Source organism: Polyodon spathula, chromosome 23 (genome assembly GCF_017654505.1).
Source record: "Polyodon spathula isolate WHYD16114869_AA chromosome 23, ASM1765450v1, whole genome shotgun sequence".
NCBI lineage: Eukaryota > Metazoa > Chordata > Actinopteri > Acipenseriformes > Polyodontidae > Polyodon > Polyodon spathula.
Genome location: NC_054556.1, coordinates 2,085,239 through 2,112,728, shown reverse-complemented (window position 1 = coordinate 2,112,728; position 27,490 = coordinate 2,085,239). Strand labels below are relative to the sequence as shown.

At 43.1% G+C, this 27,490-nt stretch overlaps 2 protein-coding genes across 5 annotated transcripts; both read right to left on the bottom strand.

Annotated features, from left to right (window-relative positions):
- Positions 1-53: 53 nt before the first annotated feature.
- On the bottom strand, positions 54-12,301 carry ifrd2 (interferon-related developmental regulator 2). 4 transcript variants are annotated; one of them, XM_041224473.1, is made up of 13 exons: positions 12,214-12,295; positions 9,488-9,550; positions 7,433-7,549; positions 6,976-7,060; positions 6,089-6,213; positions 5,199-5,356; positions 4,904-4,957; positions 4,451-4,629; positions 3,885-3,993; positions 3,388-3,522; positions 1,070-1,198; positions 726-821; positions 54-332 (listed from the first exon to the last, which is right to left on the bottom strand). In XM_041224473.1, the coding sequence occupies exons 1-13, from the start codon at positions 12,278-12,280 to the stop codon at positions 252-254; spliced, it is 1,398 nt and encodes a 465-aa protein (XP_041080407.1). In that variant the 5' UTR covers positions 12,281-12,295; the 3' UTR covers positions 54-251. The 4 variants fall into 4 exon arrangements, with proteins under 4 accessions (XP_041080407.1, XP_041080408.1, XP_041080409.1 ...); XM_041224474.1 differs by lacking the exon at positions 12,214-12,295 and adding an exon at positions 10,791-11,348; XM_041224475.1 differs by lacking the exon at positions 9,488-9,550 and having other exon boundaries at positions 12,214-12,301.
- Positions 12,302-12,644: 343 nt separating this feature from the next.
- Positions 12,645-18,665, bottom strand: LOC121297883 (aminomethyltransferase, mitochondrial-like). The gene is given in 10 exon segments (XM_041224478.1): positions 12,645-13,636; positions 13,735-13,890; positions 14,346-14,526; positions 14,971-15,116; positions 15,238-15,316; positions 15,775-15,796; positions 15,798-15,886; positions 16,269-16,349; positions 16,785-16,952; positions 18,488-18,665. Coding segments are annotated over 10 exon segments (1,212 nt in total). The 5' UTR covers positions 18,599-18,665; the 3' UTR covers positions 12,645-13,457.
- Between the last annotated feature and the right edge of the window lie 8,825 nt (positions 18,666-27,490).

Below are 27,490 nucleotides of genomic sequence, written 5' to 3'. Positions count from 1 at the left end.
AAAGTTAAAATAAACTATTATTATTAGTGTATTTTCTTTAATAATAATAATAATAATAATAATAATAATAATAATAATCCATATATATTGCTGGTTGTTTATTATGACTGACTAACTAAAATTTAAAAAGAACATTGACATCTGCAGTGTTCCACGTGGCAGCAGCAGCGTTCTTCAAGTGTGAGAGGGAAGGAGACACCGTGTGTGCAGTGTCTGCTAGTCTGCAATCAGCAGTTCAAATCAATTCTCTGTTATAGTACGTCGGCTCGCTTATCCCTCACTTTATTCCTTATTTTTGTCCTGGCTTTAAACGCTGCAGAGTTGTACAGATGCTGCAAGGGAACAGAAAAAAAAAAAAAATTAACAAACACGCAATTAATCGAATTAACCCAATTAACCCCTGCAGACGAGTCATTTTGTCTAAGCATGTGTTCTGACCTTTAGATAGACAATCCTTTCAAGCATTACGAAAAAATTTGCATTTTTATTAGAACATTACAATTGGTGAAATACTATAACCACTATGCAAAAGGAGTCCTTGGACTGTTCAAGCAATAGCGCGGGTGACTTGATCAGGAAAAAAACTGCAGAGGTGCCATTAGCAACTGATTTCAAAATACAAAAAATAAATATATAGATTTCATCTAGTGACAAGGTTTCAAATAGGGTCACCGGGCTGCGACAGAGCCCCCTCACCCCCCAGACCCTGAACAGAGGAGACTCACCTTTTCAAAGCGGGAGACCTTGCTGGCTCGAATGGAAGCACGGTCCAGCATCAGAGGGGGTCCCAGCTCAAAGATGTCTCTCAGCAGCTGGTTCAGCTGCAGCAAAGACACATCAGCAACCATGCATTACAGTCCATCAGTATGAAAACCCTACCTCATGGGGACCACAGACAGGACAGGCATTTTTCAAAACCTTGCTCTCATGGTTTTATCACACCCCAATGTTGCTGAATGACCAAAAGTGTACTTTCTTTATTTTGGACAGTGATGCTGTCGTAAGGGCACAGGGAACATGTGACGGTACTCCTCCCACCCCACCACACACTTTAAATGCCCCTTCTGACCTGTAGGTGGTGTAGGACTCCGGACCCCAGAACCTCTTTAAAAGCATCATAAATTCTCCTGCGGACCCAGCAATCTATATAGATGCTCTCCACACTGAACCGGATCCTCTCTTCGGTAAAATCTTCACTCTGCAGACAAACAGACACACGTTTACAGACTTCCAAGTAAGCTTCTAAATATTCACTTCACTTATTTTTATAACTTTGGCTCAGGATATAACCTGTGAGACACACCACCTCATTTACAAGAACCTTAAGGCTGAATGTAGTTGTGCTGCAATGCCTCTCTCTCACCTCGATGGAGTGCAGCAACTCTCTGTATATAGACTGAATGTAGTTGTGCTGCAATGCCTCTCTCACCTCGATGGAGTGCAGCACCTCTCTGTATATAGACTGAATGTAGTTGTGCTGCAATGCCTCTCTCACCTCGATGGAGTGCAGCACCTCTCTGTATATAGACTGAATGTAGTTGTGCAAGTGCAGCTGAATGTATTTGTGCTGCAGCAGCCACACACACACACACACACAATCCAATTACACCTCTCATACCAAACCTTAAAACGTTGTATATAGACTGAATGTAGTTGTGCTGCAATGCCTCTCTCACCTCGATGGAGTGCAGCACCTCTCTGTATATAGACTGAATGTAGTTGTGCTGCAATGCCTCTCTCTCACCTCGATGGAGTGCAGCACCTCTCTGTATATAGACTGAATGTAGTTGTGCTGCAATGCCTCTCTCACCTCGATGGAGTGCAGCACCTCTCTGTATATAGACTGAATGTAGTTGTGCTGCAATGCCTCTCTCACCTCGATGGAGTGCAGCACCTCTCTGTATATAGACTGAATGTAGTTGTGCTGCAATGCCTCTCTCTCACCTCGATGGAGTGCAGCACCTCTCTGTATATAGACTGAATGTAGTTGTGCTGCAATGCCTCTCTCTCACCTCGATGGAGTGCAGCAACTCTCTGTATATAGACAATGTAGTTGTGCTGCAATGCCTCTCTCATCTCGATGGAGTGCAGCACCTCTCTGTATATAGACTGAATGTAGTTGTGCTGCAATGCCTCTCTCACCTCGATGGAGTGCAGCACCTCTCTGTATATAAGCTGAATGTAGTTGTGCTGCAGTGCCTCTCTCACCTCGATGGAGTGCAGCACCTCTCTGTATATAGACTGAATGTAGTTGTGCTGCAATGCCTCTCTCACCTCGATGGAGTGCAGCACCTCTCTGTATATAGACTGAATGTAGTTGTGCTGCAATGCCTCTCTCACCTCGATGGAGTGCAGCACCTCTCTGTATATAAGCTGAATGTAGTTGTGCTGCAATGCCTCTCTCACCTCGATGGAGTGCAGCACCTGCAGCACCTCTCTGTATATGCTGCCTCTCTCACCTCGATGGAGTGCAACCTCTCTGTATATAAGCTGAATGCAGCTGTGCTGCAATGCCTCTATCACCTCGATGGAGTGCAGCACCTCTCTGTATATAGACTGAATGTAGTTGTGCTGCAATGCCTCTCTCACCTCGATGGAGTGCAGCAACTCTCTGTATATAGACAATGTAGTTGTGCTGCAATGCCTCTCTCACCTCGATGGAGTGCAGCACCTCTCTGTATATAGACTGAATGTAGTTGTGCTGCAATGCCTCTCTCACCTCGATGGAGTGCAGCACCTCTCTGTATATAGGCTGAATGTAGTTGTGCTGCAATGCCTCTCTCACCTCGATGGAGTGCAGCACCTCTCTGTATATAGACTGAATGTAGTTGTGCTGCAATGCCTCTCTCACCTCGATGGAGTGCAGCACCTCTCTGTATATAAGCTGAATGCAGTTGTGCTGCAATGCCTCTCTCACCTCGATGGAGTGCAGCAACTCTCTGTATATAGACTGAATGTAGTTGTGCTGCAATGCCTCTCTCTCACCTCGATGGAGTGCAGCACCTCTCTGTATATAGACTGAATGTAGTTGTGCTGCAATGCCTCTCTCACCTCGATGGAGTGCAGCACCTCTCTGTATATAGACTGAATGTAGTTGTGCTGCAATGCCTCTCTCACCTCGATGGAGTGCAGCACCTCTCTGTATATAGACTGAATGTAGTTGTGCTGCAATGCCTCTCTCACCTCGATGGAGTGCAGCACCTCTCTGTATATAGACTGAATGTAGTTGTGCTGCAATGCCTCTCTCTCACCTCGATGGAGTGCAGCACCTCTCTGTATATAGGCTGAATGTAGTTGTGCTGCAATGCCTCTCTCTCACCTCGATGGAGTGCAGCAACTCTCTGTATATAGACTGAATGTAGTTGTGCTGCAGTGCCTCTCTCTCACCTCGATTGAGTGCAGCACCTCTCTGAAGACAGAGCGCTGTTTCCGTCGGTCAGTCTTGGCACGATACTTGTTGCTGTCCGTCGCCAGTCCCTTCAGTTGCTCACACAGGTCCTCCGTGTCTTCATACACAAACTCCTGGATTGATAAAACAGACAAGGTTCAGGAGAAGCGTTAGGATTTACAAAGAGAAAACCTAAAAGCATGTTTTAACCGGAATTATTTTTGTCAAGCTGAAGAACACGAAATTAAATTTGGACTCCGTTACAGTGTATACATGAGAACAGGACAAGAAAATATGTTTACGTATATCTTTGGTAAATGGGACTTTAATGTCCCGTCAGAACTCTAAACAGAGCCAACATAACAAAGGGTTAAACTGTGAACTATTAACCCCTCTAATCCAGATGGATTTCAAATGGATTATATAGGGGTTAGACACGGAGCAAGCCCTCTGCTCACAGTGGCATCAGTGGGTATTTCTTCATACTAAAACTCACCCGGTCGGATTCTCGGGCCAGTTCGATGAGCAAGGCGATGGTCTCCCCCACCGCTATGCGGAAGTTGACGTCATTGCTGGACAGACAGGCCTGCAGTCTGGGCAGGTGCCTGGAGAGAAGGGAGGGGACAGACGCATTGAAATCACGCATAAACAGAAATAGCACAGACCGGGCTTCAGGGTTAAACAGCAAAACCACTTGGAATTTAAAACAGATTGTGTTGAAAGGTATTTAAAAGCCATAAGAAATAACCCTGATTCTACAGTCAGATTACACCCACTTTTGGTGCATGCACCCAATTCTGGGGAGTAAATTATAATGTCAGATTATGCTACTGTCACATCAGGGATGGAAATAAGACTCCCATTGCACAGCAGTTTGATCCACTCTTAGTTTTACTATGAGTTTAATAAGACGCACCTGAGCTTGTTACCTTCCGCACTGGAGCTAATCAAGCTTGTAGTGAAACTTCTATGCAATAAGAGTCTTACTTCATTCCATGGCCAGCAATATATCCCATTCTGGTTGTGTAGAAGGAAAAGGACAGGACAGGACAGCATGCTTACTCGTCCAGGAGCTTGTCAACCCTGGATGCAGGGCAGATAGTGATGAGCAGAGACCAGGACTGCAGGGCGGTGCAGTGAAGGGCCTGGATGCCGGGCTTGTGGGTGGGGAGGGTGCCGTCCCGCTTGGGGTAGGATTCGGTGAAGATGCTCTCTAAGTGGGACAGGGACTTGCACAGGTCCTGAGGGAGAGGAGAGGAGAGAGGGTAGTGATGATGAGACACACTCATGCAAACCATACAAATTCTGACCCACCACCACAGTATTGTCAAATGTACAAAATACTAAAGATACACGTTCCAAATGGAAGTCTGGTTTCTTCCATTTGGGTCTCATGATTTACAGAGAAAAGTGCAATCTTAAATAAGTTAGCAGCAGCATTGTCCGACTTTAGGAATGATCTGGAGAGAAGGTGTACTTTAAGGCTGAGCTGTCTGCAGTATAGAATAGCCTTACCTCCACATCATCAGCAGCAGCAACATAGCAGCACATTCCCAGAGCACTGGCACACTACAGAGAGAGAGAGAAACGGTTAGAATCACAGGGGGATATCGGAGACGTGACTACAGGCTATCACCCTAGGAGCAAAAGGAAACTGGTCTTTGGTCAATCCTGAAGGCATTTTTACAGAATTAAAAATTGAAGGGAATTAATATCTTTGAATGCAAAAAAAAAGCACTTTGGTTTGTCATCATCTCATATGATCTATGCATCTTGGACAGACAGGGTCAGAGGTCAGAGGTGTACTCACACTTTGGCGGGCGGCCGGGCTGGCGCCGGGGTCGCTGAGGATGGTGCTCAGAATCGGCTGCAGGACTTTGAAGATCTCCTCTCCCTCCGACACCCCGCCCAGCTGGATACACAGGAGAGCAGAGACCTGGGCTGCAGCAGCTTGCTCCTCCACCCCTCCTGAAACAACATGAGAGAGAGACAGGCTCAACAGCAGCACACACACACACACACAAACAAACTACCAGCTACTCCAATCTCAATTAAACAATGAGAGAAACCTGCATTCGCTCCCTGAAATACAATTAAACTACCTAAATATAACACACAGAACACACACATACACAGAGCAGACTGCTACCCAAGGAAGAGCATGCATGCTTCTCCAAAACCAACATGCTTACACACAACTGCCAAATCATGACACACACACACACACACACACACACATAACTGGTAAGCCAAAAACATACATCACAGATACAAGACTGCTAGATTTGTATTCAGTACATCTGAATTAAGATACATTACTATAGAAACAAATAGCAAGTGAGCTGGCTTGGGCTCAGACAGCTGATGCGCCATGGGGATCTCAGACCTGTTAATCATGGCTAAAAAAAACTGACGCCAAACCATAAATTTTTTTTAAGCAGGTTAGTTATCTAATAATACATATTATATATGGACTCTTGCAATGCTATGTGGGCATATAGTGTATAGCAGGGATGGGAGGGAGGAAGACTCATTGCATAGCAGTTTCACCCATTCCAGGTTTTAATACAAGCTTCATTAGCCACAGTGGCGTGTCTTGCTAAACTCATAGCAAAGCCAAGAGTGGCTCAAACAGGCTATACAATGGGAGTCTTATTCCAATCCCTGCATAGTGGACTGGAGTTCACAGCTCACGCTCACCTTTGCGCAGACACCTCTCCAGGCAGTCAGTCAGGGTGAGCCTGCGCTCCACCAGGAAGTCACACAGCGTCTTGGAGGAGAATGCCAGCTTCAGACTCTCCAGACCATTCAGGCGGGATTTCACACTGAAACACAGGGATGAGAAGCCAGCCGGAGGCTCACACACATTTCTGATACAGTTTCGCAGATTTCAGGGTTTACCAATATAAAAAGAGAGACTTGCTGAATTTTATTAAGAACGCATTTCTAAGTTTAGCAGTACTGATTTTCTAAAGGTAGCACTTTAAGCATTTCTTAATTTAGCACGATTGCATTAGTGTTTGTTACTTATGGATGATAAGGTTTACGAATTTTTCCTGTTTAAATAATTAAATGAACTGATCTGTGCACACACGCAGTAAAGACTAGCCTTTAAGCAATAGCATAAGACATGGCCTGGACTCTTTTCAACCACATTCTAAATATGTATTTCACACAAGCAGTGCAGATTTTTTTTAACCCACACCAAACAGGGCAGCTGTCCAAGTGCGCTTCAAGACAAACACATCAAGCATTAAAAAAAAAATACCCGAAACAACATTTTATTTGGGGGTCATGTTGAACCAAAGATCTTCTCTAGCATAGTACCCTAAACACCAGGTCACTGCTGGGTCCTGCTTACACAGCTAGTTCAGCACAACAGGACACATTCACAATGTCTGCAGCCCCACAGCATCACCGTTAGGAGGTACTTTGTTACAATGTTGCTGTGTCTGTAATCCAGCTCTTTTGTGTCTTCAAAAAGAAGTGCTGCTTTGTGCAATTACCTCTATCGCAATGTGAAAACCACTGCAGCAGTTTTTACAAGGCTTTCAATACACCAGCGAGGACCAATCAGCCTCCCCTACCTCTTATCCATTAAATTATCGATGCACTGCTTCAGCTTGTCTTCTGTCTCCTCCGCGGCTGTCTGCTCATCCCCGGGCTCAGTGCCTGCAACGCAAACCAGAGGGCTCAGCTTTAACTGTAAATTACAGCCAAGAGTTCATCGTTTAGTATTTTGCAAACATAGCTTAAAAATATGCAGTATATATTGAAGTCTTTGTGTTTCCACAGTAGTAGTGTAGTGAGCCAGTTTCGTATTTTATTACAAACCCCATACACTGAAGTGGAAGCATGTTTAATAATAAAGTTGCATAGTGTGGTACATATGGTATCCCGACACTAGTGTACCCTTACACCCCTACTGACTTCTAAACGAAAATCTAAACTTATCTCCACAAGTGAACCGGGACAGTGGAGAAGCTGCTATATTCAAGAAGGATGTATTCCTGGGTCTAGTGAAGTGAGCAAAGGTATCCTCACCAGCTCCCTCTTCATTGACTGAGGTCGTGTCACTGGCACTGCTGCAGTGACTCAGCACTTCACTAGCGACATCATCATCGCTCGCCGCAGACTCGCCCTTTGCACCATTCCGACCTCCTGAGTGTGAGAGAGAAAGAGACTGGCTGTTACAGATTTAGTTTCAGTTTAATTATACTTTGTACACTTGTCAGGCCACAGTAAAGACTGCAATAATAATAATAATAATAAACTGTGAATTTAGCTGCTGTGAATGTATTCCACATTAGGTTAAAAGGGTAACTGGGTGCCACAAACTGCACACAAGCTTTAGTTGGGAATTGTCTTTGACAAGAAACAAATTTCCCTATTGAAATCTGAACTCAGACAAACATTTAAATATTCAAACAAATGCTGCTTGCAAAGTGTTGGGTGCTAATGTGGCCATGTTAACATTCGTTCAGACAGCAGAATTTATAAATGAACCAAACCGACACTGTGCAAATGACACCAACGCCCGCACTGGCTCAGCTGCTTGCAGATGGCAGCAGAGTTCATCACAGACGCTGCTCCATATACTGCAGTCTATTCTGTACCACTGCCTGACTCAGCTAACCACAGGGTCACCGGCCTTCCTGCAGCCTGAACTGAAGCACCAGAGGAAACGGGGGCTCTTACTACACATGTATTACATTTCACTGCAGGGAAGTCTACAGACCTACAGGGTGTCAAATGACTGGGTAACAAAGTACAGAGCTGCATTTCAAAATTCTAACGATGACATCAGAAACACTGCTAAACAGCACCACAGTATGAGAATCCACAATTTAAAGAAATGACACACGAGTATGTGCACCAATGGGATGTGGCTACAGCACAGCAAACAACGGGAGACCAGCAGACTGGGGGGGGGGGGTTGATGGAAAACTACAGCTGTGGGAAATAGGTAGGGAAAGGGAGCATGGGGTAGCTATCTCAAATACATTCTGTTAGCCGTCTATTTCAGCAGAGACAAAACGCATGGATGCTGTAAAGAGGCGGCATCAAACACTCTGAAGCAGAGTCCCAGAGTTCAGAAAACAATCCCTATTGTTTCCTGTGTTCCCGCGGCTGGGTGGAAGTATTCTTCTAAGAATTCCAGGATCATGCTATTCTGTAAACACGCTTCCTCTTGCCACCCAATCACTGGTGTGGACCCATCTGAACCCACGCAACAGTGGCAACAGCAGAGCCAGAAAACAAGCCAGACTGCAGGCCTTCCACCGAGCAGCACAGCCCCAGTCACCGGAGGACAGTTCAAATTGTGTGTGCAAAACCAGCAGCTCTGGAGAGCACCCTCGCAAAAAAGCACAAATGCACAGAAACTTGCTTCAGCTTGAGAAGCTGACCCTGCGACCCGCTTCAGAAGATACCTGTACACTGCGATACTCGCACTCAACACTTCACCCGGGCGATGCTTTACTGTGAAATACATTAAAACAGACAAACAAAAAAAAGGTAGCATACTGACATATATACATGCAGAATGTTTAAAAGATAAAACCAATAAAAGTTAACAAGAGAACACGCCAGCGTCTTCAATACTCCTTTAATGCTTGAAGTTGCATGGATGAGGGATGGAAATAAAAACTCTTACTGCATAGCTGTTTCACCCATCCCAGGTTTCACTACAAGCTTGATCAGCTCCAGGTTATAGGTAACACAATGAGGTGCATATTATTAAACTCACAGTAAAGAGTGGATCAAACTGCTATGCAGTTGGAGTCTCATTTCCATCACTAACGGATATGAAAATGGATGAAGCCGAGACACAAGCAGGGTATAAGGTGTATGGCTGGGTCGTGCGGTGCACAGATCGGTAAGTAACAAGTGTGGCGGTATCAATAGAGGACGGAGAGACTCTCGCTGCGTGGCAGCCTGAGCCATTCCAGGTTGAAAAGTTCATGCCAGCCGATGCATTCCAAAGCATAACAGAGATCCGTGGAACGACTTGCACTGCTATCATGGTCAGCATGGTATGGGCAATGGGGTGCAGCTTTAGCAGTGCAGCGACAGGATGCACGGACAGGTCCACTCTACCTTTACCAGACTGAGGTGCCTTGGCAGACAGATGGAACTGGAGCAGCTCCTGTCTCAGAGATCCTGGGGTAGCAGGGGAGACCAGGAAGGAAAACATTAGGATTTATTCAACAACGCAGGCAATGTGGCCAGCAGGCACCTCTTCACTGTGCTCCCACCTCTGGGACACAGCTATGGACCCCTCATAACCACAAATCCACTCGCTTGTTTGTGACTGACTGCTAAAATATTCCATCTGCCAGTGTGTGTAGGTGGATATGCCTACTATAACACCTATATATATTCTGGATACCTTCATAACAAATTAACTAATTCAGAATGGGTCTGCCTCTCCTGGGTCAAGTAATTCAATTACATCACCTTCGGGCACGTATATACACATATACATATACAAACACACACAACAATAATAATAAATTAATTATATTTTATATATCTCAAAACCGTTTGTGTTAACTTGCATGCGTTCAGACAATATCCTGTATAATATATAGCCACGCCATTCTAGACCATTGTCGATCACACGCACACTGAACAAAGCATGCACATGGTTCCCCTCCCTTCACAAAGCACGCATGGCTCGGGTTATAGGGAACACCGACCTGAACACCACAAAGCACCGGTTCTCAAACGGGCTACCATACATACTCAGCACACAGCTCTCGTTAAAACAATTCCGCATTATTCTGATTACTGCCGTCGAGTGGGAACTTGCACAGCACACGTGACATCTGGCTTGATACCCTAGCAGCTTGATGTTACTGGTATCTGTTTTCATAGTAACGGGCGTGTTGACATATACACACATAAATACGTGTAATTACACATAGTCTCGTATTAACTAAAACTACTAACTATTGCCAACATTAACAAACTCAACAATAACAAGCACCAGGATACAGATTTATTTTTTGAATGATTTTTACGCGTGTGTGCGTGTTTTATTTTTATACACCAAAAAAAAAAAAAAAAAGGTTAAGCAATTATAAACTAACTTAAAAAACAAAATCGAGACTGAATTCCTAGATAAAAAATAAAAATGTTAAAAAGTTTGACTGCTGCCCGAATTAAAAACGTCAACACACTGTCGTGTACGCATAATTTTACCAGCCAATGTGCAACTTTACAGTACATACTGTTCGCCATATGTCAGTCACTGCCCGCAGAATTACCATGTGTGCAGCCAGTATTTCGTGTGTGTGTGAGTGTGTGAATAATGCGTGCACTGTGAACATGTATAAAGTATTGCATTTGAATTCAAATATATAACTTATCTCTCTCTCTCTCTCCTCTACCAGCTTACCCCGGTTACTGCCTCCACGTCTCCCTTTCTTAGATCTCTGCATGTCGCCGGGCCCTGATCTTATCTTCTCGGCAGAGAATAAGCGATTGAGTTCACGCTCTCCCGGCTGACGAAGAGCACAGACCGGGGCGGCTCTACCGGTGATCGGCGCTCCGGCTCTGGTAGCCTCTCAGGCCGGCCGCAAACACTTCAATGAATCCTCGACTTTTAACCGATACGTCGGGGATCCTTTTATAAATGAACACTTACTTCCACGCGTGTTTATCGCTACCAGAGCGCACCTCGAGTCTGTATCTCATGAACCGGTTCTGTTTATTTTCACTCGGCTGTTTTGTCCGTCTCTGAACTTCACCACGCCGCCGGGTTGCTGCTCTGTGTAGTGTTTCGGTTCGGATTATCTGTGGTTGTCACCGGGTAGTACAGACCGAATCCGTGGCTGCGAAAGGGAAGCTGTTTGTAAGAGTTGGCGGTTTGAGCACGTTGCTGTAGTAAACTCCACCATCTTCTTCTCCCTCTTTACCACTACCGCACACCACCCGAAACCGGGCTCAACAGGGCGCGGGTACTTGTGGGAACTGTAGTGTTTGTCAAGCGAAAACCACGGTAGGAACGTGAGCCTCAAAACTACAACTACCGACATCTCAGGGAAGGTGTCAGCAGTCAAGGGCACCGGACGGACGCTGGAAACTGTAGTTTCATTACTAAGTGTATGTGTGACAACATTAAGTGCAAACAAGGTCAACACCAACGTAGCGCACAACGATTACACCATACAGTACCGTATATTAAACATCATATTAGTATACAGCTTTTAACCCCAATCACTTAATAACGCCTCGTTAATTTCTTTCTTTCTTTCTTCAAACGATTAAGGAATATCACTCCCAATAAACTTGCACATCTTTGCACAATTCTGTTGTGGTTGGGTGGAGTTGAGCTTGAACAACCACCTGATCTGCTTTAAATGTGTTTGTTTAAATACTTTTTATATTGCTAGTAGATGTAACCAAATAAATACCAATGGGTGCTCAAAAACGGGTTTAGATGAGGGAGGGTATGGAATTCTACATATATATTATATATATAATATCTAGATATATATAATATATTATATATATATATGTGTTTTATACAAAAAAATCTAATTATTTCATTATTATTTTTGTTAAAAAAAAAAAAAAAAAGGTCAAAATATTAGTAGCACAACTGGAGGAGCTAAACTGTGCAAAGTGTAAACAGACAGTCATCATCAGCTTTAAATACACAAACACAACAGCGGTAAAACAGGATCAATCACATCACCTTGCAATTAAAATCCACAGGGTGTGGCATAACTTGTGCATGCATGCTGACACCCATTATCAAAATACAAAGGACAACATTTAACAGGTACCTATAAGCCTTAAAATCGGTGAAGAGTCACCTGAGAATGTGAGACCGCAGTACTGGGACTGAACCAGCTCTCCCAGTCCGCTCCACTCCAAGTGCATGGCTTAAACTGTGCTCCTGACTGGATGTCATCTGTGGGTCAGGAAATAAAATATTCCAGTGACACTGCACTTTTCAAACTGCACAGCTGCTTTACTAACTGGTCTGGAACACTGCAGGGAACTTAAATACTTACTAACAGCCACAGTATTAGACATGACCACACCAAGATAAAGGTATTGACATTAGTCTTTTGAGAGTACATTTTTTTCAGCCCAGTACAATACACTGTAATTCACAGTGAGGCTTGACCTTATTTACATCCCATACTCCCTCAGCACTGTGTCATTTTCTGTTGACATATTCATTATATTTACTGGCTTTAGAAATAAAGGCATTCTGCATATCACATTGGCTAGAGCAGCTAAAAGTTTTAAATGCGTGTTCTCTGTATTCCACAGACAGATAAGCCGAGGTACATTTCAACATTAAGCATGCACACCCAGCAGCAGAAAAGACAGGACTACATCTTACAAAATTATTTCTGTATTGTAAAGCACAACTAGATTAGAAATTCCACAAAATAATCCTCACAGATTTAGTTAGTATTATAAACTCTCAATTCTAATATCCTTGGCAGTTTTAATAGCATACTTGACAGCTGGGTCCATATCACTTTGAAAGCTTGCTGTCTGTCTGTGTTTGTGTGTGTGTCTGTATGTGTGTTTACACTCTCCGTCTCAAATGTGGAACTCTTAGGTTAGCTGGCCAATCAGCCCTGACATTTTTACCCAGACTAAATTCAGTTACTACAACTACAAAGCTAACTAAAATGTTCTCAATCATCTACAAGACAGCCTTGGGTTAGACTAATACTGTATCTCTGTTACAATGTACAGTATCTGAATGTACAGTAAATGAGGACTGAGCTTGTCTCCTGCTAAAATGTTACATGTTGCAGCATGCTCTCAGAGCTTGTCTCCTGCTAAAATGTTACATGTTGCAGCATGCTCTCAGAGCTTCGGCTACTGCTGTGCTTTTATGCCAAGATTTGGTTCCAAATGTATATGGTTAATTATGAAATTATGAATTCCTGCATCATCATTATTGAGATCAAATAAAGATCTTCTATGTTATGCATTTGATTTGCCCTCCCCTTGTACATTCCAAAGAGAAACGCTGTACCCCAGAGCCGAGTGCAAATTACACACAATTCCCAGTCTGTCCTGCTGTCCAGTCCTATTTCCCGCTGTAGTATCGGGTTGGGAAGAACGGCATTTTACTGACGACCGCGTCAACGACCTTCTTTCTGACCTCCACCTTGATGAACGTTCCTAACTTGATGAACTCCTCCTCCACGTATCCCATGGCAACATTCTGTTTGAGGCAGGGGGAGGGGCAACCACTGGTGACCTCACCTAAGCCGAGATAAAGACACAGACTATGTAATCCAAGACAGCAGCGGAACCATTCAGCCCTAGTTTGTATCATATAAGGTAGTGGGGACTTTACTCACCGATCACCCTGCCCTCAGGGCTCAGTATTGGGGTGTGCTGCTGGACAGGGGGCCCTGTGGACACCAGCCCCACACGCTTCCTCCTCGTCTTCTCTTTGATCTGCGGAACCACGACGGCAGCCCCTGGGAAATCCATCGCTTTCCTCCGCCGCTTACCTGCCAACGAGAAAGCAGGCTCCCTCGAGCAGCTTGTAACACCCACGCCGCGTTCTCAGGGAACACAAAACAGCACAACCCCCAGCATGCTTTCTATTAGTCTCCTACTCACTTCAACAACACTTAGTCAGAAATATCGAGGAAGAGCTATAACACATAATGTTGTTTTGACCAATCCACCATTTTGCAGACCGGGTTTTGGCTGCAGAAGTTGCTGTTGTTGTCTGTGGGCTCCAAACAGCCCTCTGCCAAAGTACGATGTGCAGCAAGCAGTGAGGCACTCAGCTCCATGTTCAGCCCCTAGTACTCTTGTTACTGTAGAGCGCCCCTCTCTGATGACTAATTCAACTGTTCGTTAGAAAGGGAAACTGGCTGGGGGCAGATCACATCCTTACTGAGCTGCAGCAGCTGGATACACTGAACTTCGGGTGAAAAAGGTGACACACTACATGTACCTATCGTCCAGACCAGGCTGGCCTCCACGGGGGTAGTGCGCTCATCAATGTCGTTGCCATAAAGACAGAGCCCCGCCTCCAGCCGCAAGCTATCTCTGGCCCCCAGACCGGACATCTTGACTGCACTGTCCTTCAGGAGGGTCTCGGTCAGCTGGACTGCGTGCTGAGAGGGGACCGAGATCTGCAGCCAGACAGAGAGAGAGAGAGAGGGCTGGATTAGGATCAGGAGACATGACAATAGGACATGCAGATAAGCACACAAGACTGTGCCAGGCGACCCTACGAAAAATTATGTTAGTAATTGAGGTGAACGGATTCATCAGTTTAGGGGTTAAAAACCCTACCCTAACAGCCAGAGTTAAAGAGTTCATAAAGTAAAAGCAGACAATCGTCCAGCTTCATTCTGTCACAAAGTCTTGTACTTCCACAAACATTAATTTTACACAATATTAAACCACAAGAATCAATAACCTTGTTATGGATGGTCTGTTTCTTCACCCTCATTTGCTTATTTTTCAGGCAGTAAAACTGACTCATGCAGATCTGATTTTCATGAGAATTTGTATGCAGAATGTGGGCATGCATTACGAATCAACGTTATGAGGCTTTTGCACCCCAGACCAACCTCCACCCCGCCCTCTCCAGTGTATCCGCAGCGGGTCACTCTACATTCCGCGATTCCAAAAACCGTTGCCATGGTGCTCGTCATGAAGGTCAGTTTGCGGAGGTCGTCTGACACACCTGCCTGAAGGACCCTTGCCATTTCCGGGCCTAGAGACCCAGATAGGTTCAAATTCAAGTAGTCAGGGACAAGTAACAAATTCAAAGTAATTACTATTATTATTTATTTATTTTTTTTTTTTTTAAATAAAAACTAAAACAAATCAGTTACCTTGCAAAACAATCAGGGAATAGTCTAGAAACTCCAGTTCTGCATCATGCCCGGCAGCTTTGAACTCTTTTAGTTTAGCCTATCAAAATAAAATGTTTATTTTCAATGTCTCCTAAAAATCAGTCATTATATTATCAAATTATTTAAGTAAAGATGGAATGGACATCAGTAAAGAGAATAAAGCAGCCCGTTCACAAAGTTCAAGAGTTATTTAAACAATATTTTTTTTCAAAATCTGCTCTTCTGTATAAAATAACAATTGACGCCCTTGAAACGGCTCTTGAATGCTGCTCAGATGAAAGTATCACTGAAAGGCAACTATTTTGATTCATTTACTTGTTTTTCATACTTTAATTCAGATATTTCGACTGCAACAGCTTATACGTCCTCCCGATTCGGAACCCGCTCCGATAGTCCAGCTGTAATGAGGTCATGCCGAGCCTGCAGCACAGCTACTGGGAAGCAGCTGTTGATACTGAGGTGCTGTACACAATGCATCTCCAGCCTTGCTGAGAGGACATGATGGTCACTGGTTACCTGCATGTGGGCGGAGTCTTTATACAATGTACAGGTAACCCAAGCTGGTCTTCGTGACGATCAGGTCGTCCATGATCCCGCCCTTCTCGTTGGTGAACAGCGAGAGGGTGCCCTAGACAGTCAGCACAGAACACACTGACTCAGGTCTCTGGTTTACAATGTCACTTACATACAAGGACTAGTTTAAATTCTATAAACTTGCCTCTACAGAACTAGGGGTGTGTGTTGCCCATTTTACTCCACTCCTTCAGAACCAGATTACGGTCCCATACTCAAACCACTGAAAGGCTTCAATAAGTAATCTGCCCCATCTGTTGCAGTGATAACACAAATACTATCTATATACAAGCAACAAAGAGTTAATGACCTTTGCTCTGCCTTTAACTGCATAAAAGGTGTTACCAGTGAAGCATCAGTCTTGGCAGTCACACTACAGAAACTCTGTGTGCCACGTCAGCAGAATCGGGCACCATCCACAAAGCCTGCGCACGTACCTGGTTATCCTTCAGCTCTGCAACGTCTCCCACTATCAGGCTCTCAATGAACTTCACCCGGTCCTTCCCATGAACTTCACTCTGGAACAGAGCAGGGACATTCACAATGGAGATGTGAGACCGTGTCAGATACCATGTTGTATGGCAGTTTCACCCACTTAATACTTCATCAGCCACAGTGTACAGGTAACAAGCTCAGGTGTGTCTTACTAAACTCCTAGTAACAAGCTCAGGTGTGTCTTATTAAACTCCTAGAATCAAACTGCTATGCAATGGGATTCTTACTGTCATCCCTGGTAGGTTCTGGTTTCTTGGTAGGTTTATTTATTTATTATTTTTAACCAGGAGTTTTACCCTCCAACACGAGGCCTCATTTACAAGGGCGTCCTGGAGAAATCCTGCTACTAGATTTATACTGCTACCATGGTTTTACTCCTGGTTCCAGCTGTGAGTTCTGTCAAGAAGAAACCCCCAAAGCCAGGCCTGTACCGTGTAGATGTTCTAATGGAGTTGTACCTGCAGCATATGAGAGACGTCGAAGATGGAGCAGTGCTGCCGTGTGTGCAGGTGGGAGGCGATGTGGCTGTCCTTGTACTGCACAGGCATGCTCCAGCCAGCAAACTCCACCATCTTCCCTCCATGAGCACGGTGGAACTCATACAGAGCAGTCTTCTTGAGAAAGTCCTGGGGTAGAGACAGACAGACAGAAAACTAGACTGTGTAGAGAACACAAGCTCTCCTGTCTGATGTTTCTCTCCGTCCTATACTATATGATTAGGGGGGCCACAATCATTAGTATTCCCCCCCCCCGTTGAGCACCAAGCGTGGTTCGTCGACGAAGAGCACGGATTTCGCAATTTCTCTGAAATGTGTAAAAAAGGGTAGAGAAAAATTATCAGTTCTGAATGTGACAATGCTATTTCTTTCTGCTTTAATAAAATATCTATTTATTGACCGTAATGTGCTGTTAAAAAAAATAACAGTCTACCATATAACTAAGTGTCGTTGATAAAAATAAGTCTTACACAAATAAAAGTATGCATGCTTGTTTTTCTAGTCCGCAGAGATGAAACAGCTACAGTTGTAAGGTAGTTTTCTTAAAGACTCACAAGATCGACTCTGAATGCCTAGGAAAGCAAGTTTCCAGTCCCTGTGCCTGAGCCCCTAGTTTCAAAGCTCTGAACAGCTGACAGTGCCCTTCATCCCAAACAGCCCTCTGCCAAAGAACAATCTGCAGCACAGCCAGCCAGCACCACCAATGGAAACTGCCAGCTGCTATTATCAGTTAATGCTGGGTCCAGGGGTCAATCACACCTTGTGAAATAATCTTGAACCAGGAGGGTGAACTGAACCTCAATAAATAAGCCACCAAGACATGGGTCCTGGGACTTAAGCTGAGCCTCAGTAAATAAGCCACATGTGTCCAGAGAGACTTGCTTCTGCAATCTGGGACTAGAAGGTGCAGCAGCTTGAGCTGTGTGACATCATCACCTTTCCCACTGGCCCCTGTACCTTTGTGTAGTTCAGCTTTTGGTGTACAATACTTTGCATCACCTCTGAAGGGTCAACACTACTGAGCACCACACAGCTCCACGTTCAGCCCCCAGTACTCTGCTACTGTACAGCCTCCCTCTCTGGTGACTAATTCAACCGCCTCACAGCAAAGCGTTGTATGAAGTGCCGTTCTTAAGGGAGTAGACAAATGCACTGTGTTCGTAAAGGGGCAGTCGCACACAAAGACTATTGGTCATTTACAACTTGTTTTGGGGAAAGGGGGTCTAATATTAAATAGCAGCATTGTAGGGTCACAAAAACACGTATTTAATCAAAACATGGTTTGCAAAAAAGTTCATTTCCAACAAGAGTAGACTGAAGTGTTTGCGCTCGGGCATTCTGGACATCTGTGAGTGTGAGGGGTGGCGCAGAATCATCATGCAGATGCGAATGTCCTGACCACTGCGTAAATCAAATCAGCAGATCAACCGGAAAAAACGCAAATGCAATATACATACACTGCAGCTCTTGCAGTTTAATTCCTTCAAAGTATTTTTCTTTACATTGTCTTATGTTATGCACAACTATGTATCACTATTATTAAACGTGCAGCTTTTGAGGTAACTCTTAGTTTTATGATAAATGCAATAATTGAATGAAGTTTTCTTTTTTTTTAATATATATATATATTTTAATCACCACGTCCTTAGAGATTGTTTCCTAACCTCTGCAGTGGAAGAATGACGCTCTTGCCTAACTCCCGGTACCGCGGCCCGCAGGACTTCCTTCTGGATCCCGGTCCCGAACCGGATACCAGCTACGACCCGAAGCAACATCTTGACTTCGTGCAAATTTGACAGCACTCCCAACGTCTTTCTGTATACTCCTGAACTCCGGACTCGACAGTCTGTCCCTTCTTCTAAGAAGCAGAGACGACAATTAACCGGTGCATTTTAGGAGCTGTAGTTTTAAACCCGCTTCTATAAAATTATTTTTCACGGCAAGTAACAGATAATGGACTACATCTCCCAGACTGCTCGACAAGAGTGGCGTGGCCGTATAAAGCAGCAAAGGAACCTGGGTCTTGTAGTTTTTTGTAATAAACATCATCAGACAGGTTATTTCAGATTGAGTATAAATCTTTAAAAATAAATTTTTAAATTTAAAAAAAAAAACATACTAAAATGTCTTCCATAGGGACCATAATAACACACGTCAGAGTTGCAAGTTATATGTATCCCTGAACATTGTGAAATGCAATACTGCTGCCAACTTTATGTTAACAATGCAAACGAACAAATTACAGTTAGAAATACACTGTACACATACATAACATATTAAATAACTAAGACGATGCAATGCTGTTATTCACTTCATTAGTGAGACTTGATGCAAAGTTCAAAGGGAAGTACTTCAGATAGCCGCTGTGCAGAAGCAGGGAAAGTACGCAATAGGCTACTTCTACAGATACATGGGGGGTATATTTTTCAACAAGTTACATAAAAACCAACAATACGAAATTATATTATATATAATCATATAATCTGAAAATCGTGTATAAATGTTTTACATTTTGAAAAGCTGTTGAATTTGCTCGTGTTTCTTATTTAATTTCATAGGTTCTTTTTTTTTTAAATCCCCCTCCCACTTCTCAGCAGGTGGTGTAATCCATGCATGCGGCGTGTGCTTTGTGTTTCTGGTATGGATAGTGAGGTACAGTACCAGGTCCTGAATTACTTTTAAAGTTTACAAAGCAGACCATTTGTTTAAATTGATATCAGCGCTGAAGCAGGCATACTCAATAAACATGACTGGATTGTTTTTTAAAAGTTTACGCGCAGTAAAAAGGATAGAGAAGCGGGTAAACGAGTTAACTACGACTGTACACAAAATAATCGTTTACCAGCGGGTCCCAGTCGGGGTGGGGGTGGGGACTATAAGCGTTTAATAATATAGCAATTGCAGCAATAATTAAAAAAATAATACAATAAGAATTTTGGCAACTTTAAATGTGAACACAAACTCGAAAGCCTGCGATAAGTAGAAAGCGTTTATAAAATGCAAACACGCGCTTCTTAAATGTAACATTTTACATTTGCAAGTTTGCAATCCAGTTTGTTGTGTCAGCCTTATAATTACTAACAATATATACTTTCTATCATATAGAAGACAGTTTAGCAAACTATATATTTTTGACTGGGGTTTGAGGAGAATATTCTAATTGGCCGAGACGGATTCTAGCCCCTCCTCCTTACACCTGAAAGCTCTCTTCCATTGGCTTTGTCGTCACACTGGCTTTTCAATCCCTCAGGTTGCTATGGTACCCTGGAGATGGCCGCTCCCTCTCCAAGGTGGACACAGTCCTCTGGTTCCTGCAGCATCTCAAACACTGAACGAGTTTAAAAAGTGGCTTTCTGGGTTCTTCCTTCCCAGACAACTCCTTGTGTATGAACGATTTAAAAGTTGTAACAGTGCGATGTTAAAAAAGGGGGGGGGGGGGGGGGGGGGGGGGATTAAAGGATTGCAGCATTAAAAAAACCCTGGTGAACCAAACATGTCTTGTTATTTTTACAGGTTTGGTGTATTTATCATTTCAACAGATGTTATTGTATTTTGTGTCTTGATTCCATGCAGGGCAATGCAATTCATTTGCAGTGTTCTCAGTCGGAAGAGCATCAGCACGAATCAGTGCTTCACACAAAGACGTTCTCTCTCACTTTACATTGTATTTGTAGTTCGCAGTTGCTTGGTCTACCTCTCAAGCGTCTTCTGAAAGCATTGCCCCAGCGATGCACTAGAGGGCAGGAGAGGTTTGTAATCAATTGTGCACGATGACATCAGTTCAGGGCTGAATTAACAAAGACATTTATTTACATTGAACTCATTCCTTATAAAAGAAGTCAGATATGTTCTGTTACCTTTTTCGAAGTGTACGTCTACCTGAGTGTGTTAATGATTTTTTTTTTTAAATGAGAGCGATTTTGGTGCTGGTTGACGTTGCTTCAGATAAGTTGGTTAGTGTGGACCTTGTTGAATTGAGTGCAAAACTGATGTCTTGTCTCATGGTCTGTTGGGCTACAGTGAAACCTGAGCAGGTAGGTAATCAGTCTCAGAGCTCAGGTTCCACTCAGTTAGCTGAGCCTCGCTGTGTTTCCATGCAGGTGCAGCATTTTATTTTACAGGGGAGAGTTTCGCAGAGCACTTGTTAACCTGACCTTATGAGGAAGGAACCTTTTCAAGGGGTCAAAATGCAAATGAAAGATTGCACATGCACTCAACTTACATCCAGCCATGCAGTGCAAAGGCAGTCCAGCAGAGGGAGCACCAACACCAGAACACTGGTTCTCTCCACAAACCTTACAGTGGGCAGCTGCAAATAAGATAAGACCAGGGTGACTGGGATAGCAGTTGCCTGGGTTCGTGTCAGGTCCCAGCAAACTGTTTCAGAGGCTGCAATCACATTGCTGCATTGGCTGTTTTATTTTTAAACGTATCCTTCCTATCATTTTATATATATCGTGGAATTTGTGATCATCAAGTGAAAGATTACCAACCCCCATATGACAATGTTGTACAGTAAACAATAACCTAGCCCTGCCAAAAACCTTACAGTACCTCTAATTACTTAAACATAAGAACATCTGCAATGAACAAGAAGAGGCTGTGTGTCCCACCAGGGCTCGTCCCTTGCTGTTAGCTCCAGAGCAGCCTCTGCTCCAATTCTGGCCCCTTCGCTAATAAGATGTGTGTTCTTCACCTTTACACAGTGTAGTGTACACTTCAACAAAAATAATAATAATTCAGCAGCGATGTGACTAGAACTGGACACTGTATTCTAAATGGAGCTTCCCATATACCAATTTGGGTTTCCCCATATATTTTCTGAGCTGTACTGTTGCTTGCCTATGTTTTACTACACTTTGCTATGCTTGTACTAGTGAAAAGTATTAAGGGAAACCAGAGTGTTTTCTGCATTCCATCCACAGCTTTAGATTCGTGGCCCAACATTGTTTTTGTCTCATAATTGCTTCTGTAATTCTGCTAGACTTCAGGAGGATGCTGTTTAATCATGCAGGTTTAAATCCCTTTTCTGAAACTATCGCCATGCGACTATGCAGGCTGTGTCCCACCCCCAAGGGCCTTCACTGGGTCCCATACAGGGCCCGCCCCTGTGAATGGTTCTATGGATGAGAAATGTGCTCCAGATCTCATTAGACTGAGCCATCACAATGTTTTCCTGGCCTCAGTAATGCATATGCATCACCTCATTGTGTCAGACGCTGAGGCTGACGTCTTCTTAATTGCTCTCAATGATGCTTAACATTGAGACGCAAACAAACGCTTGTGCTTTTTTTTTTTTTTTTTGTGCAAATTCCTGCATTGCAAAAATTGTAAATCTTTAATACTGTACGCATACCAGCTCCAGCAGCTTGGAGTGATTTGTCTGCTTCTCCTTGGCATCTGAATTCATGCAACAACCTGTTTTTTTGCTGATTTTGTTGTATTTACTCTGAGGATTTCACGGTTCGTATGGTCCTTGTTGGACGGGTCATTCATATATCTGCACAGTAACGGACTTGTCTGACGGAGACGGTGTCTGTGTAGCCCCTGGACACCCAGGGAAGGAGTCCCTTTCCTCTGGTGTAACGGACCACACTTTTATTATGAAAAAGATATTTTATATATAATATATATATTATATATTATATATGATATATATAATATATATATATATATATATACCTCTATATAATGCCTATATTGACCTCCGAGACTGCCTAATTGGACTAATTAATACAATATGTTGATGGATCAATTACCACAAAATGTGGTATTAATTTGAGGGGGCCCAGGAGAAAGCAGAGTGACTTCAACTGATATACTGGTGAAGCTTATGTGTCAAATCAGCTTAAAGTTCAAGGCATGATGCTGTAAATGCTTATTTCCAGTTTCAGCCCACAAAAAACAACTTTCCAGACCTTTATTACAGTACGCAATCCCACGTCCCTCTGTTACAGCACACAGCGGCGGTTGAAAGGGCTTTGGATATTGAACCTATCCAGTAGCCAGGCTGGGAGCTTCTCATCTGTTGCCCTTTGCCTGAGTTGAAGGGAACTGGCAGGTTGTCTCGAACTGGCGTACATCAGTAGCCTTCCCTTGTAAAATACCTTGCTCTGAATAAAACCCTTTGACTCTTGTGACAATTAACAAGGTTGTTTGTAGCTGAGACTCCCACAGCTCTGACAACTTAAATTACACCATCACACTCCTGCCCTGCCCCAGCCCTGCCCCTGCCCTGCATGATGGATGGTGCTCATTGGGGTACAGTGTCCAAGCTTTCCACACTGGAGAGGAAGAAAAACTGCATTGGAATGGACAGCCGTGGCACTTGAAGCTTATTTTCCACGGCATCTGGTTCTTTCAGGATACCTGCATAGAATTCTGCTTGGATACGCCAATGAACTTGTCCCACAGGCAGGGAATATGTGAATGAAACTGACTAGTACAAATGAAAGGTGGAAAAAGAAATCAGAATGCAATCGATTATACTGAACACGTGTTTTGAATCCTCTGATCGTCCCTAGCCAATCAGAGTACCCCGTTCACTCACTTTAAGAGCCTGTAAAGTTGAATGCCTCACACAAGAACGAAACAGCAGACAAGTTATTCCCTTTTTGTTATTCCCCTGTATTAAAGCTATAGGGTTGCTTACATCTAAAAGCATATTACAGTACCTAATGGCCGCACCAGAAATACTTGTTTTATTGCTAAATCTTTGGTTATCTCTGTATAGCTTGCAAACTCAGGTACCTGCATTGACTACAGTACAACCTTCCTGTGCTTGATATGTAGTATGTAGATTTCCCCCTTAATGTCTCACAAAAAAACTTCATTTCCACAACAATTTGGAAAAGTGTGAAAACCATACCCACGCTATCAATGAAAGGTAATAGTATGGCCATTGAAATGTGAGCATGCATAGGTTCCAGGGAGAACAATCTTGTTTTGTATCTAGAATAGTAAACCCCCTCTTGTATTAAAGTGATGGATCACAGATGGTCAGACTGGCACTGGAGTGCTGATTGCTGGCTCGCAGACAGCTGTTTAAAGCATGGATTTAGTATTCATGGTTTCAGTGTCAGCTTTTTATTTTTTCAAATTCTAAGTACAATGAACAATAAGCATTAAGACATTGGTGACCGTGTTAAAGAAATATTTATGTAAAAATGCACATGCAATCTATTTTGCGTTCTATAATGTTATACAAATGCCCCATTTCCTATATATTTTTTTAAAAATATAAAACATGTAAAATAATATACATTTACTGTATATGCATTAATATAAGTCATGTATGAGGTCCTATTGTGTACATTTACGACTGCAGTTTGTTGTTTTAATGCTTTTGTAATAGACTAAATCTGACAGGTATGACCTGACCTCCATCGTATTTTTAAAACACAAAGTGTTTGCTCTCACCATTACCCAACACTGCACCCAGCAAATGTCAACCATCGCTCAGCTTCCATCTGAAAGCAAACTGAATTGACCTCACTAATACACACAGACTGGGGCTGGGGGAGCAGTATTGTGCAGAGCGAGGCACATTGCCAGGAAATGTTTTCACTCGCTGCCTGGAATCTATGACTCCCGGTGGGGAAGTGGACCTCCTTCTTCCCCCTCTTCTCTCCCCCATCATGGCAAGCTGTGCCCCAATAAAGCACTGACATGCCAGCAAACTCGAGCTTACTTCGTGACTATTAGCACCTCCATCAATGTTTTGTATGCAGTCTAAAATATAAGATTAAAAAACCCTTATAGTATACAGTGAATCAAACATCATGGCTATTACCTTCATTGGTATACTAATGAAGGTATGAGCCCAAGTGATTGTCTCCTTGACTTAGACCTGGACTGGACTGGAATGGGTTATGATTGGTTGAAATGGACCTTGACTGGATTGTAATGGGTTCTTTTTGGTTGAAATGAACCTTGACTGGACTGGAATGGGTTTTAATTGGTTGAAATGGACCTTGACTGGACTGGAATGGGTTGTGATTGGTTGGAATGGACCATGACTGGAATGGAATGGGTTGTGATTGGCTGAAATTGACTTTGATTGGACTGGAATGGGTTGTGATTGGTTGAAATGTACCATGACTGTACTTGAATGGGTTGTGATTTGGTGAAATGGGCTGTGATTGCACCCTGACTTTCTTGTGCCTAAAAATAAAGACACTAGTCTTTGAAATTCCAGCTGTCTGTTTCTGATCATCTTGCCAGGACATTCTTGTAAATGAGGCCTCATTCTCAAAGGGATTATTCATGTTTAAACATTAAATACATTAAAAAAAAAGGTTTTAACATGTTTGTGAAGTGTAGAGGTTTATTTAGATCCAGCAAGACAATAACACATTTTGATTATGTGCTTAGAAAGATCTGCAGCAACACAAACCTTAAATAGTTTGCAATTGCAATTAATTTTTAGGAAAACCTCAACGAACAGGCACTGTATTAGAAAAGCAGTTGGATCCAAGACTCACTGATTGCCAAAACATACATTAATTGACAAAAACAGGATAAGACAAAAACAGGATATATATATATATATATATATATATATATATATATATATATATATACTCCTATCTACGCAACAATAAATCAGCGTCAGTTTAAGTTTCATTCTCAGAATCATGGTAATTCATGATAACGTTAAGGGAAGCTCAATATTCAATGTGACCGGTTTGCCCATGTGATTGCTGCAGAAGAAATGAAGTACCAGTCCTGTTCTATGTGCTTTCTATAGATCTGCTGATTGCACAATTCTGTACTGGGATCAACATGCCATGAAAACTGAAAGCACTGCAGCTGGGGTGTTGTGCTGCGCCAGTTATTGCTCTAAGAAGTGTGATCTGAACTGACTGAGAGAATGAACAGCTGCGGTTTTGTTGTCCCCAGGACCCCCCTTGCAAACAAGGTAGTTTGTCTCAATAGGATTCAAAATGGAAAATAAATCGATAAATAAAACATATTGCGATTCTGCCAAACCACCTATAAAAAGAGCTTAAATGTTACATTTCAGACTTGATTTATGATATATACGGTGCGACGTACATATTTTTCACATGTTCCCATGCAAGATATGTGCTTCAGTACAGGAAACTAATACCCTAGACGATCAGCATCGCTCCCACAGTGGGTATCCTACGTCAATCACAGCACAGAGAATTGCAACAGATATACCAAAACACATAAAACCCATTCTTCAACTCAGATATCACGGTTTTTTACTTTGCAATAGACTCCCATTGCGAAGCAGTTTAAGGCATTAAATGAGCTGAGCTGGACACTCGTGGGTGAGTTCAGGGTCTTATTTAATGGTCTGAACAGCATCATACCATAGCAGCTTTATATCTTAATCAACTGGATTCACAGGGCCTGATTAGCACTAGTCTTGAGCTGCCTTACCAAAGATAACATTAGGTAGCCCAAGATTAGGGGTAATGAAACAAACCCTTTAGGAGTGAGTACGGGTGCTAATCCTATATAGGTTGTTGTACTGCTTTTCAGAGCTGTGAAACCAGCCCTACAGGAGTGAGTGCAGGTGCTAATCCTATATAAGTTGCTCTATTTGTTATTACTTTAATTTTGGGTGTTGCTTGACTTGCTGGAAAAGTTACCTACAACCAAAATGTATATTGAAGGGAGTGGGTTTAAAAGGGTTGATTTGTAGCCCGCCCTATCAGCAATGCCCTTCTCTGGCTGTCTATCATCTTGTCGGGGCGTGTCAGTACCTATGGAGACATGCTGCAGTTTCTTTCCATACCTTGTTGGTTATTATGTTGAACTGCCCCCAAAACCACAAAGAAAATGGAACCATAAAAAAGAAAAGGTCTTCAAAACATCATTTATAATTTATACATTTTGTCGGTTCCTGCCTGTAAATGTATTTCCAGATTGTGGGACCTCCAGCTGCAGTATTTGGCTGGGTTTTTGCAAAAGGGTCTAGGCTGGAGCAGGGGCAGCCATATGAAGGCTGATGCACCAATCTCCCAGCGAGCCGGTTTAGACAGCAGTGATTTAAAGTCCGTGTTCCATGCCCTCTGACCTCTGGGAGCGCCCAGCAGAGTCCTGTTTTAGAATCGCTTATGTTTATTATTCTGCCCCCCAAGGTCCCTCAACTTGGGGGTCCCTGTTTTATTGTCTCCTCGGCCCTTCCTTCTAGGGAGCATCGCTTTGTTCTTCCCGGCTATTTTATTTCATGAAATGCTTTCCCATGATAGCCCGCTGAACTGAGGTGGCCGTTCCCATTACAGGAGGAGCGGTTCTGCCCTTCATGTTGCCAGTTAAAAAGCATGCGCAGCTTCAAAGGGAGTGTCTCAAGATTCTAGGAATAAGGAGCGTCAGGGAGACAATCTGTTTGTTTGCTTATTTCAAATTGCTCCACTTTTCAGAGAATCAGAGTGACAGTGACTTTGTAAATTAGATTTATTGTCAAAAGAAAACAAGAATCAAACAATAACATGGCTTGTTAAGTTTTCAATTGGGTGCATTCAGTAAGTTCTATTGAAATGACAAACTCGTCTGGCACAGAGTTCAGTTTAATGTATTAAAGGCTTCCTGTTTTATCCTGCTGTCCCCTATGGGCATCTCTTTTCCCTTCCAGTGTTTCTATAATATTTACACTAGAATCAATCAGTGCTGCTCAAACATTTCACTACCAA

What these genes read in the sequence shown, in the direction of transcription:
- ifrd2 (XM_041224473.1), bottom strand. Translation starts at nt 12,280, where the DNA reads ATGCACTTGGAGTGGAGCGGACTGGGAGAGCTGGTTCAGTCCCAGTAC. An exon ending in GGAGAGGTGTCTGCGCAAAG is followed by an intron (nt 5,357 to 6,088) that starts GTGAGCGTGAGC and finishes ATGTTGTTTCAG; the next exon opens with GAGGGGTGGAGGAGCAAGCT. An exon ending in GCCCGGCCGCCCGCCAAAGT is followed by an intron (nt 4,958 to 5,198) that starts GTGAGTACACCT and finishes CTCTCTCTGTAG; the next exon opens with TGTGCCAGTGCTCTGGGAAT.